At 27.8% G+C, this 14,118-nt stretch overlaps 1 protein-coding gene across 1 annotated transcript; it reads right to left on the minus strand.

Moving 5' to 3' along the window:
- Positions 1–5,416: 5,416 nt before the first annotated feature.
- On the minus strand, positions 5,417–9,331 carry LOC105796813 (lipase). The gene is made up of 11 exons (XM_012626634.2): positions 8,981–9,331; positions 8,790–8,859; positions 8,505–8,584; positions 8,150–8,215; positions 8,029–8,076; positions 7,860–7,927; positions 7,599–7,671; positions 7,354–7,515; positions 6,944–7,138; positions 6,308–6,396; positions 5,417–5,896 (listed from the first exon to the last, which is right to left on the minus strand). Exons 2-11 carry the CDS (start codon positions 8,854–8,856, stop codon positions 5,692–5,694), a joined length of 1,053 nt encoding a protein of 350 aa, XP_012482088.1. The 5' UTR covers positions 8,857–8,859; positions 8,981–9,331; the 3' UTR covers positions 5,417–5,691.
- Positions 9,332–14,118: the final 4,787 nt, after the last annotated feature.

The raw sequence follows: 14,118 nt of genomic DNA on the forward strand, positions 1-14,118 counted from the left end.
ATATTTATATTATTTAATTCATCGCATGGGAGGAGATAGGATAAGGCAGATGATGGACCGATTTATTGATTTATATTTTCACTATTTATAATTGTTATAATCCTTAACATATAAAAACAATTTTGAGTTTCGGAATTAAATTATATAATTTTATGATATTAAAATTTTATAAACTATAAAGTAGCGTAGATAGAAATTTTCATTTTAAATGAACCAATACAAATTGTTAGGGTTGACAATGATTGTTGACCTTCTAGATGGTGTGAAAAAAAAATGTCAATTCCCATTATAAGTGGTGTAAAGAGTCATAAAAATATGATTTATTTCAGTTAGAATAGTATTGGAATAAAAAACATTTATAGTGAAAAAAAGTTTAAAGAGCTGCATGATTGCCTTATTGATATAGTTCAATATAAAATCAATTTAAGGTATGGTTCGGAAGGTCAATAAATTTGAAGTTTAAAACACTAATAAGATTGGATCTGATATGATGGTCATCCTTTAACATGATAATGCCCTTTTCATGGTGATGTGGAGTGTTGATGTATAAGTATAGGGGTATAACACTGATATTATAACATCTTATGTATTTGCTAATGATGCCACAATGGCTATGTTGGCAAGGTTGAGGTACTTGGTCACTGAGGACTTAAGTTTCGAGTTTCATCATATGTAAATCATGTGTAAATACTATAGAGAGATTCTATCTTGAATTTACTTTGGGTTTGAATCCACCATATTTAGCCTTGTTCGAATATATTCCAGATTTTAATTTGATTGTGCTTTGTATTAATTTCATTCTAATTATAGTTACTTGGACATGTATTGCTTTGTGATCGTACATGTAATTATACTTGTAAAAACTTTAAAAATATCTCATATAATTTTAATAAATGTCAAATTTTGCTATTAACCTCCATATTATACATAAGCTACTTAATTTAGTTTTTATACTCTAATTTTTTTCATTTTAATCTTTGTATTTTTAAATTATATAATTACAATCTTGATTTAAACAGCAGTTGTTAATTTTGTTGTTCCTAAAACGTTATGTAACTAATATATTATCACATATGTAATGCCACATTTGCTTGTTAATTTCACATAGCACCCACGTTATTCTAATTAATAGAGTTGACAATTATTTTTGAGCTAGAACTAAAATTTAAAATTTCAAAACTACACAAACTAAAAACAATCAAATCGGATAATTTGGATATAATTCACAACTTACGATAATATGAGATCATTAGCAAAATATGGCATAATAATTTAACTACTATCGTTTGAATTGGGACTCAATTTACAACTTTTGTATAGTGCAAGGATTAATTGTAAAGTTTGAGGTCTTATAAAGGTTTAAATAAGTCAAAGATCCCAGTACTCTTCTGAAATTTAAAATTTAGTCTTTATATTTTAAATTTAAAACATTAAATCCTATATTTTTTATTTAAAATATTGTTTACTCTGTCAAATTTGATGTTAGAAGTGATGATCTGGTTATTATAAAAAGGTAAAATAATTATTTTACCATTCAATATTTATACATTAATAAATACAAAAATATTTTAAAATTAAAAGTCTTTTCATATTTTTAATAAAAATTAAAAAATTAAAAATATATTTAAAATTTTAAAATATGAAAAAATTTAAAAATTGTTATTTGTTTCATGAACTCTGAATCAATTCAAATTAAAATAATTAAAATTTTTAATCAGTTAAAATGTAGATTTTCAAATTTTTTTAACCCAACGAGCTGAATCACCAATTGCTCTCTCTCTCTCTCTCTCTTTTTATTTTGGTTTTCTCAGGAAGGACCTCTGAAAAAATTCAAGACAAAGGAACAATTGTTAAAAGTTACTGCACTGTAAATTCTACCAAAACGCCAGCGTTTAGTTCCATTCCTCGGCTTTAATTTTTAAATTAATTTTTATATAAATATGCTGTGAAGTGTGAACCACGGTGGGTATTGGGTAGGTGAATGGTTGTGGGTGTTGCTGATTTTCTTAATTGAAATTTTTAATTATTTTAATTTAAATCAATTCATTTTTATTTTTTTAAAAATTATAATAATATTTATATACATTATAATTAAATTTACATAAAAATATTTTTATATAAAATTAATCTAATTTAAAATAAAAAATTTATCCAAATTTGATTTAATATGGATACCCAAAGTATCATGGGTAAATAACACATTTTTAAATTTTTGGAAATTTTATATTTTCATATTTTAAAATTATTTAAAATAAAATTTTAATTTTTTAATTTTAAACTTTTCACAATTTTATATATTTTTAAAATATGAAAAAAACACTTTTAAATTTAAAATTTTTTTAATTGTTTATGCACTTTTAAAGAGTAAGGACTAAATTGTCAGAAAAACTATAAATGTTTGAGGGCTAAACAATTATTTTGCGTTTTATAATAACGACATCACCCATTCTAGTGAAAAAATTGACAGAAGGACTAAAATTTTAAATTAGAAAAAAAATAAGGACTCAATATCTCAAAATTAAAATATGAGGACTAAGTTTTAAATTTAACCTTTATAAAGTACAAGGTAGGGTGGCGCCGCAATGTGAGCGAATCATGTTTCAGACAGTTAATTTTCCTTTTTCAGGCATTTTAACAAACATGTTGCATGCGGTACACATCACATCATCTCATCCCTAAACTTAAAATGGAATACTAAAAAGTTTAAAGTATTGTTTAAGTTTTTTTTTTTTATATTCGAAATTAAATTATTTTTTTAATTTTTTAATTTAAAAATTTAAGTTCAATTGTTAAATTATAAAAATTTTATATTGAATTAATTGATTTGATATTTTGGAATAAAAAATCTTCATTTCACAACTATGTTAATTAATTGTTATCAATGGAGGAGGTCATGAGTTTGAATATGCTGAAACGTATTATCTTTCTATTTAAGGGTTGGAGAGAGACTATGGGTAGTTATACCTTAACTAATGGTCGAGGGGTCGATCCTCACCTTGGGTATGGAGTAGCTTTAAAATTAGTAGTCAGCATCTACCCCTTAATGGACCTACAATATGCGGGGATTAATTACTGGGAACAAATTTTAAATCTATAAAAAATATAAAAAACTTGACAAAAGTTTTCCATTTATAATCCCATTAATTTACTTTTTGTAATTTGATTGGGTGTTATGGTTTGAACAATATTTTTAGATTATAGCTATTGGGAGCATAATTGTTATTATTTGATACTTTGGGTTGTTGAAAAGAATATCTATATTTGGAAAATTGGTCAAAATTGATGGTTACTTAATAAAGTTCACATCACCTAATTTTGTATTATTTCTTCATCAGTACAAAATTAATTGTTTCTTTCTTGCACGGTTTAAGTATGATTTATCATTTATTCAAAAAAGTATGATTTATCATACTCTAATTTAAGTTTCTATTTTAATTTTCTTAAGATGAAAGATGTGTGGTTTAATAAATTGAAATTTTTAATGTTTAATTTTATAAATATTAAATGTATATTATAAAATTGTTTAATATATTAGTAAGATTAAATTTCTTCTTTTTTTTATGCGAAGATGTGTGGTTTAATTCATTGAAAATTAAATATTAAATATTAAATTTTATAAATATTGAATTTATATTATCAAATTATTTTGTATATCGATTATGGGAGAGATTCACTTATACCGTGTAAAATTTAAGACTTTTTATATTATTAATATTTTAACAATCTAATAGTCATATTTCATGCTCCATTGATGTAGCACGTCAAGTTTGGTATAAATTGAAAATTTCTAATTATTTATTTTATGTAGAAGAACCTTCAACGGTTAAATATATATTAATATAGATAATATTTTAGATCGATATGATAGAAATATCGATCGACTAAAAATTTACATGCATGATAAATACAAACCGTTGGATTGTTAAAATATTAATTGTATAAAAAAATTGAAAGAGTGTAAAATCACTTAAATTTTACTGTTGATGTAAGTGAATCCTCCCTTGAATTATTAGTAAAATTAAGTAACAAATATACTGTTTTTATTCTAAGTATCTCTCTTTTTACACGTTCAATTTTTAAATATTTTATTATACTTTATAGAATACTTGTTAACCATTAAACTTACTTGTAAAATCTAAAACTTCACTAATAATATATCAAATAATTTTTATTTTATATATATATATATATATATGCTAAAACAATAAAGAGTTGTTCTTTTTAACACTTCATTCAAATAAACTTGTTAGGATAATTACCATTATCAGCCCAAAATTCGAATGAATTTGGGACAGGATCCTAATGAGCTCGCTCTCCTACAAGGTTACACGTGCATAAGACCTTTTAAACACGTGTTGGGTTTAGAGTAAGATATGTGTCTATATACAGAAACCACTACCTACGAGAAATAAAAAAAAAACCCTCAACAAAACTCGTATACTTTTATTTAACCCTTAGATTTTAATTTATACACATAAGTTCTGATGTTTAACATAAGGTGAATTTTCATTAAAAATAAAATTTTAATTAATAATTTTTAATATGTTAGCCTTTAATGTGTGTGTCTCTCTCTCTCTATATAGTAATCAGATGCAAAGAGTTCTTTTCTTGTACATAATTCCAAAGAAAAAAAAGAACAGAAAAAGAGAAATTCTAGAATTGTGTGCACTGTTTCGCAGTGGCAAGGGAATTGTCTCTTTGAGAATTAAAATATACGCATAGATACGATCCACTTTGAATCCAATTTTGTGTGGGATCCAAAACACTACTTATTATAAATATTATCTATATTTCATGCAAAATTAGTTTTTTACTATAAGTCACATTATATTTTACCTATTTTATTCAAATTATCAATTTTTAATAATAAAAATTAATAAGAACTTTAACAAAAAAACTAAAATTAATTTATCTATTATTTAAATTGAATTACCAAAATCAATCCACTCCTACTACAAAAACTTCAATCACACTTCTACCTCAAAATCCACTACATATCCTATTCATTCAAAAACTCTTAACTTTCACTTATCTTAATATTCTTTAGTCTTTGTTTTCATCTAAGGCCGGGGGGGACCATCCACTCACACTTTTATTCTTCACCATAAGCTGCTGCAAATTAAACTATCGATATGCGCAACAAATGATTTTTTTTTCTTGATTTATTCAGTAAGATGGATCCGTTAACCAACCATTTAATAGAAAAAGAAATGAACTGATAAAAAAAACCAATAAAACCGGTTAAAAATCAATTAGAAAATCGTTAAAATCGAATTTAAACTAGTTTATATATTTTATTATAATTTATAAATGATTGTTACTGTTTCAATATTACTTGTTTGTATTTATTATTATTTTTATTTTTTTCATTGTCATGATTGAACTGAAAATCAGTAATTTAATCGCTTCAACCGCCTACACCAAGTTTCAATTAGTTTCTCATAAATTATAAGATTTAACAAACGTGAGGATATTAGGAACTGGCCATTAGCCTAATATCCATAAGTATAATAAGAAATGTACACATTTTGGAGGATATTTACATGAATTCATTCCTAACGAAAACCTACATTAGTAATGCTCTTTTTCAATTATTTTTTACATTTGCTTCAATGGCAGAACGAAAACGTAGTTACCTGAAGCAGTCAGAACTCGATAAACCGTGGCAGGGTGAAACCATAAATTGATCAATTATGCACTAGCTTTAACTTCCCCTTCATTCGACCGAACACGCATGGCTGGTGCTCTGGACAAAATGAAATTTCCTTTGTGATCCGTTTTGCCATACTCCGCAACACGAGGATCCATCACGATTCTGCATGATCTCCATTCTTGGCACATTAAATCGACACCATAATAGTTCAAATGGTCCATGATGCTGTTACCTGTCACCGACCTGCAGTAGAAAGTGAAAATAGATGAGCTCCTAACAGATTCCCACAGTAATAACACAAGGTAAATCCATCCATGCCATTATTTTCCTTTTCTTATCAAGAAGGTGAGAGGAAACGATGACTCTTAGAAATTAATAAATGAAGGTGACAAAGTTGCTTAAGCTTATGTTACTTGAACTTGAGTGTGATTATTGGATACAGGTACATGTCTAACACGGGTATGTTCAAATATTTTTTAAGTTGTTCATGCATTTGGAGGAACATATCCCGATACCCCTGTTAGAAATGTGCTAAACACAGATGACTCAAGAAAATTGAAGGGTCAGAGCAACATAGGCTTAAGTAATAAATGAAGTTCATTGTGCCGATAAATTTCCATCACAATCAAAATCAACATACCAAAATAGGCTTACCTACTACAGGTTGGATCCTCACCAGAACCATCACAGACCTTCTCAACTCTATAAACCAGACTTCCCAGTCCAAGGGAATACAGCCACACCTACAAATAGGATATAATTTAACAAACTTATCCATGATGTTCTACGTTTAATCAGGCTGCAGCCTTACATGCATCAAATATGAGTCCTCTATCCATCACATCTCCAATATAGAAACTTTAGGTTTAAAATGTCAAACAACAGGGCACAAGTGCATCCTTACATTTATGGATGTTAAATTGTATAGAGACTCAAAAAGAAAATAACTTGATCATATTTATATGCATGGAACGCAATAACCATTAGTACCATGAGAAAGTCTCTTTCGAGAATCATTAAAAACATGCGACACTTTTTTATACTGACATTCACTGTCAGTGTTACTCAAGAATCGAGACAACAGATGGATATTAGTAACAATCCAGGCTTCCTTCATGGCAGCAAAAGTTTTTATACTGAAAGTTACATAACATTCAAAATTTCAAAAATCAAGTACCGATAATTGATAATAATCCAATTAGTAAAACTCTCAGGCCTACATTTACATTTACATTGCCGAGTAATACCAGAAATCATAGAGAATTAATTTCAACACTCACAGATACTTACCTCTCTAGGAAAGTGATGGTATGTCTTTTGAGGGAAATAATAATAGTATGGTGGCAGATGAGGGACAATATCATGGTCATTTGTCACTCTAATTGTATTTGGCACAAGTTTGGCATAGAAAGAAGCAAACGCAGCATTCCCAATCCGAGGTTGTCCAAATGTCATAACTTGAACACTCTTAGCTTCATGATTAACCTGGAAATAAAGATTCATGTCCACATTAAAACTCTGACAAAGCAACCAGCAAAGCTCCCAGAATTTATGAATGGAAAATTAACCGAAAAGATTTGGAAAAACCATGCTACATAATTCAAACTAGTGTTGCAATATAGAAGGTTTCACATTTATAGCACAATGAAAAAAGAATAACAACATATTTCCAGCTTTAAGCAAGAAAGATTCAAGATTACCACTAGATCAAGTGCACAAAAGGAAGCCATAGCCCCTCCCATTGAATGACCTGTCACCATGATGTCAAGGTCCCCATAGAACTCTTTTGCTTCTTTAACTGCATGCAGAATTCCGTGGCGTATGGTTGTGTTGTGGTAAGCAGTATAAAATCCATGGTGCACCTGAAATAGCCAAAAAAGACAAAAGATTAATTACAATCAGTCCAGCAAGAATACAAAATTTCAGAGGAGTTTGTTATGCATACCATAGCATCTGGCATGCCAGGGTAATTTAAATCAAGCTGTTTCCAGAATAAGTCTTCAACCCAATTCTGTATGCTGCAAACAGACAGACAAATCAATCAAATAGAAAACAGTAAAATATATTCATTTTTAGAAAGAACAAAGACTATCAGTTTCTCCATACTTCAAATCTTGTTTATCATTTATGTTTCGATGCCATGAATAACATATTCTTTTGAAAACATTAATTGAACAGAAACTAGAGAAGCAAATGATGTTAGAACCTGTGTTCCTGCGTTCCTCTAAAGGCAATAACAACGGCATTAAGATCCTTCGCCACTCCGACAAATGCCTATCAATTTATAGTCAATTTCGTGTCAATTATAACCATTAATTTTAACACCTACATGGGTTGTGATTTCAATAAATATCAAAGCACACAAAGAGATGCACCTGTAAACAGTTCTCAATATCAACAACAAGCTCAATAACTTCAAATCCCTGTTTCAATATAAAGGAGCATTAGTACAATACATTCGACTAGAAACCTACTTAAACATTGAAAATCAAGTACCTTGGTCAAACCATTACATCTTTCACATGTCCAAGTAAAAAGTTCCGTCAAATCCGAAATGTACACCTACAAGAACAAAATTTGCCCAAGCTATCATAACAACAATAAAATACAAAGCAATATAAAGAAGCAAACAGCAGCGCTTATAGAACATCTAGACAACAAAATTGAACTATTGACTTATCTATTCTAAGAATCCTCATGTCACTTGCTTCAAATTTCATCCAACTATGGAATATGGATACATATAAATGAATAAACCAGCTCATTATTTAACCAACTGCAGCACAAAACTAGAATTTCCTCGATAGCTACTTAATCCGTAAAAGCTCAAACTCATAATAACAAACTTTACCGCGGAAGCGTATTCTACTAAAATGGTGGCAAGAGTATGATTGTAGACGGGGAGTTTATGCTTGTGGTCGACCTTCAATTCTGCAGTAAATGGAAGCAGATCCCTTAATGAACTAGACTTCAAAAAATCTCAAAAGCTACAAAAATCATATAAAAATAGAAGTTCTTCAGCTGATTACAACATTTATTTGCATAAATTAGGAATCATTCATGATAATTATAACAAAAAGACCTAACTTTAAAAAAGAAACTTTCAGAAATTAAAATAATTGAATCCAAAAAGTACCTCTCCCACAAGAAGATGCAATTAAACATGTAAAAATCACAAAAATTAGCCAAGCTTTTTGCTCCATTATCTGAAATCAAACAAAAATCTAGTAGAAATCGTAACGAACAACGAAAAAGAAAAGGAAAAAAAAAATCAAAGCAAAGCAAAACCAAACCAAACAAAGCAAAGCAATGTAATCAGAAACGGACCTTGTGAAAAACGGATATCGGAGCTCCAATCAAGAAAGTATCAAAGCTTATTGACGGCAAGTATGCGGCCTCCGATTGGCTAGAGCGGCGTCGTTTTGGAGGGGGGTCAATATCTTTCAATGATTAAGAAGAAGAAAACACCGGAAGAAAAGGGAAAAACTAAAACGGATATTCTTTTCGTATTTTCTTTTTTTCAATTACCTAAATTACCCTTGTTGAAGTTTTGTTGTTGACTGCTTGTTATGAAACACTGGGGGCAGATATAGATGGGTAGGATGGTAATTTAGAAAATCAGTTACGTGCAACAACCACCATTGAGAAATTAATTTCTCTCGGCTTGGTGATTTATTTGCAGATAGGATTGGGCGAGTCCACACCACAGGCACAGGGTACTCTTCTCTCATCTATCTGCTTCTCTGTCGGCTGGGCTGTTTTTATTTTTTATATTGGTATAATTATAAAAAATATTTATTTAAGTAATTATAATTACAATAAATCAATAAAAAATATGTCTATTTAAAATTTAAAATATATTTAAATAAGACTTTTACATGATGGATTCAAATTCAAATAAAAATAAAGCAAAAATTTATATATGAAAATTAGATATGATGAGACTTGAATTTAGATACTTAAGAATTCGGGACTTCAACCTGACAACATAGCCGAGTAACCATTGGTTGCTTGGATTTTGAATATGAGAAGTAGGACAATGTTACTCATTGAGTTTTGAGTAAACTATCTATTTTGTCACTTGAGTTTATCCACGTTCTTATTGAGGTCATTTATTTAAAAAAAATATTTTTATTACTAATGTTAGATAAGTTGTTAATTTTAGTTACTTTACCGTTAAAATATGTTTGATCACCGAATGAAATGCAGACTCAACCTGGTATAATAACAAACTTAGCTCTCAATGTTTACCCATTTTACTAATTTAATCTCGACTTTAAAAGAATAACAAATTTAACTTTTAATATTTACACATTATTCTAATTTGATCATAATTCCAAAATTAAAAAATACATAAAATTTATTAAAATGTATAAAACACTCAAAAAATTATAAAAAATAATGATGCAAAGCAAAGTACTCGATTTATATTTAAAAACTAATTTCATAAGTACCGAGAAATTTTTTTTCTATTATATGATATGTATACAGATATGTATTTAACTGCTGACTAATCAAGAAATTGACACAGTTCAGACTAGAGGTGCTCATGGGTGGGTCGGGTTCGGGACGGGCCAAGAAAACAATTTCGGCCCTCGTCCTAGGCCCAGGCCGACCCGAAATATGGGCCTGAAAATTTATCTAGGCCTGGCCCAGAAAAAAAATCCTAAGCCCGAGCTAGCTCGGCCCTTTTTTAATAAACACCAAAAAATTATTTTAAAAATAAAAATAATAAAAAAGTATTTTAAAAATATTTTAAAATTAAAAAATATAAATAAAAATATTTATTATATTCAGGCCATTTTCTAAACGGGTCTCTTTTTTACCCAAACTCATATTTCGGACTTATATTTTTACCTAAACCCTCTCATATTTCGAGCGGGCTATCAGGTCGGGCCAGGCCGCCCGGCCCATGAGCACCTCTAGTTCAGACTTGTTTCATCACCCAAACCAAGGATCGACTCAGGAAAAGAAAAAACAAATGAAGATTCAGGTATACCCTTTACCATGGAGTTCTCAAGTAAAAATATGAATAAAATAAAATAAAAACAGCACGAGGGGAAGAAGATTATATATTTAAGTAGTTACAAAAGAAAGAAAAAAAGGTTGAAGCCTTCATGATCTATCGTCTTCCATTAATTCAAGTCCTTGAGGTTTTGTCTTCCATAATACTCTCTAATGAAGGTCTTTATATATGTGGAGTGCTTGGCTTTGCATCATTATTTTTTATAACTTTTTGAGTATTCTATATATTTTTATAAACTTTAATCATTTTCGAATTTTATGTGTTTTTTTAATTTTTAGAATCATATCAAATTGGCATGATGTTATATATTAAGGGTTAAATTTTTTTCAACATCAAGATTAAATTAATAAATAAGTAAACATTGAGGGTCAATTTTGTTATTATACTAAGTTACGTCAACATTCCATTTGGTGATCAAACCTATTTTAACGATAGAGTACTAAAATTTACAAGTTATCTAATGGGAGTGACTAAAATAACAAATTTTTGAAATAGGTGACCAAAAATAGAAACACGGGCAAACTCATGTGACTAAATATGTAGTTTACTCTTGAGTTTTAGTTTAATTGGCACTATTATTATTGCAACAATAAAAAAGTTATGGGTTCAAGCACATTTAAACTTTTTTTTTCTAATTTAATGGTCAGGGTTTGGGTAGAAATAAACATTGTATTGAAAAATTGGACCAAAGAATTTTAATAATAAATGAGTATAAAATAAAAATATACATTTGATTAGATATAGTTTTCAAATAAAAGGTCTACTAAGAATTCATTAATAAATAAAAGATTATAATTAATCAACCAGTGTTTAGTGTAATGATAAGTTTTTGACACTTTCAAGGAGAGAGAATGTAAATTTGATATTTAGAGACTAGATTATTAAAAGAGACAATAAAAAACGTCGAATATGAACTATAAAACGAGTATTAAAAATTAAAAAATAATCATTAAACAAAATGTAATGTAGTTCAATTGAGTAGCACAAATAAAACCTTTTAAATCCTCAAACCTACTTAGGGTCGGTTCAGCCGTGCTTTTGAGATGGGCTTTTCCCTCAAAAAAACACTTCTCACTTAAAAGTGTTACCAAACAGATATCAGTTGAGTAAAAATTTCAACTTAAAAAAAATTTTAGCTTTTTCCACAGGCAAAAGTGTTTTTGCTGCTATTTATATTTTTAACCCCAGTTTATCTTCTCTAAAAGACAAGTTAGAATACCTATTTTTTCTTTTAAAGTTCTTTCCTCTAGTTCTCTTCTCTTTTGTTCCTCTTTTAGTTCCTCCACCAGTGAGTTTCTTTTTTTCTTCTTCTCTTCAAGTTATAAAATTATTTATAGTCTCTCTCTGACCCATAAATAGGAGGATAATACGTTTCAGCACATTCGAACTCATGTTTTCCTACATTGACAATAATTCTCATGCCAATCGAGCTAAAACTCAATCAATCATACACAACAATTATTTGATACATAGCTTGTAGAGCTTTTTGAACCCTATAAGTAGGTTGAGAGTGTGATAAGTGTTTAATTTATTTATAGATTTAATTTTTAATACACTCTCCAAGATATATGTCACACTCTCAATCTACTTATAAAATCAAAAAAATTCCACATAATTATTTAAATCAAGCAATTTGATAACATATATTAAATCAAATGAATTTTTTTGTTTTTCTATTCAATCGTTTTAATCAATCAATCCCAGGGATTACATGAAATGATGTCTTTTAATCAAATGTGACATTAGGGATTGTGATAGATATTTTATATTTTTAAAAATAGTTGTTTGATTTTTTTAATTTTAAAAAGTTAATCAATTGTTGACGTTATATTCACTTGATAATCTACATGTATGTCACATTAATAAAGTTAACGAAAATTAACATTTTCATCAATTTTGGGGTGATTTTACAAATATCGCAAGTTTAAAGACAAAAATAAATAAATAAAGAGCTAAAATAAATTTTATTTATTATAAAATTAGAGGCTAAATAAGTTATTATGTCTTCTATCTATTTAGTTTAATATACCAATAATGAAATACAATTATTAAGGGCTAATTTTTATTGATGTTGCAATTGAAAAAATGCTTTTAAAATTACTTGAAAAAGTGATTTGGAAAGTATGATTTGTTAATTTCAAATGTTATGTATTACTATTAAAATTGTGATGAGAAGCTAACGACCTTAACATATCCATTTCAGATATGATATCGAAAAGTAAAATTGAATTAATGTAAATAGTGTTTAAATAATTTAATATAATGATACATAAAATATAAATTTTAAATATAATTAATATAAAACACTTTAAAAATAAATTGTACATAAAATATTATAAAATTTAAATATAATGATAAATGATAGTTAAAAATTAGTATAATAGTACATGGTGTTTAAATTATTTAATATAAAAATAAATAAGGTATAAATTAATTTATATATTTAAATATATATATATTTATACATTTAAATATATATTTAAATAATTAATATAAACCAGTGTATTTTGATAATTTCATCATAAAATACAAAATGAAAAGCGAAAAGCTAAAGCACTTTACATTTGGGTGAAAATTACCTTTCCACCACAATGTGGTCAATTTTGGTTGGTTTTGTTTGTTTAAAGATTTCTATTTTATAAAATAAAAATTAATTAATTGGATATTTAAATTTATGTTTAGATTAAATTAAATTAATTGGGTTGTGTTGTGTTTGGGTTGAGTTGAGTCATGTTATTTTATATTGGAATATGTAATTTATATTCAAATTATTCTAAATATATATTCAGATTAAATTAATTAATTAGGTTGATTACTTTTTATTTGAATAACTTAATTGGGTTGGATTATTTTATATTTTAATATTTTAATTTTTGGGTTGATTTATATATGTCCTTAAATTTTTTTTTTAGACCTAATTGATCCTTGAACTTGTATTCTGTCAACCAAGTTGGTATCAGGAACGAAATCAAGAAAAAAATTTAGGGGAGCCGGAATGAAATTGTCTATATCTTTATAATTTTTAAAAGATTAAATCAAATTTTTATCATTTTTAGGGGGACCAAAGTATAATTTTACTTTTACTAATTTAAAATTTTTTAAAATTTAAAAAGCCAAAATGACAAAATTTCTATTTTGTGGGGCTGGCTCCTTTAATTGGTATCTTTGCACTAACATCGTTAATTGTGTTGACATGACACTGCTAGCTAGTCTAGTGATGCCATGTAATAGCCTCTCAGAATGCCACGCGGCAAACATAAATTAAAATATAAAAATATAAATTATGTTTGCCATGTGATGCTTCGAAGAGGCTACCACGTGGCATTACCAATTTGGTTAAAAATGTTATGCTAACACAAATTAACGGTGTTAGTGTAGAAAGACAAACTTAATTGATGGAATACAAATTTAAAGATCAACTAGATACAAAAAAAACAAG

This window comes from Gossypium raimondii, chromosome 3 (assembly GCF_025698545.1).
Source record: "Gossypium raimondii isolate GPD5lz chromosome 3, ASM2569854v1, whole genome shotgun sequence".
Lineage (NCBI taxonomy): Eukaryota > Viridiplantae > Streptophyta > Magnoliopsida > Malvales > Malvaceae > Gossypium > Gossypium raimondii.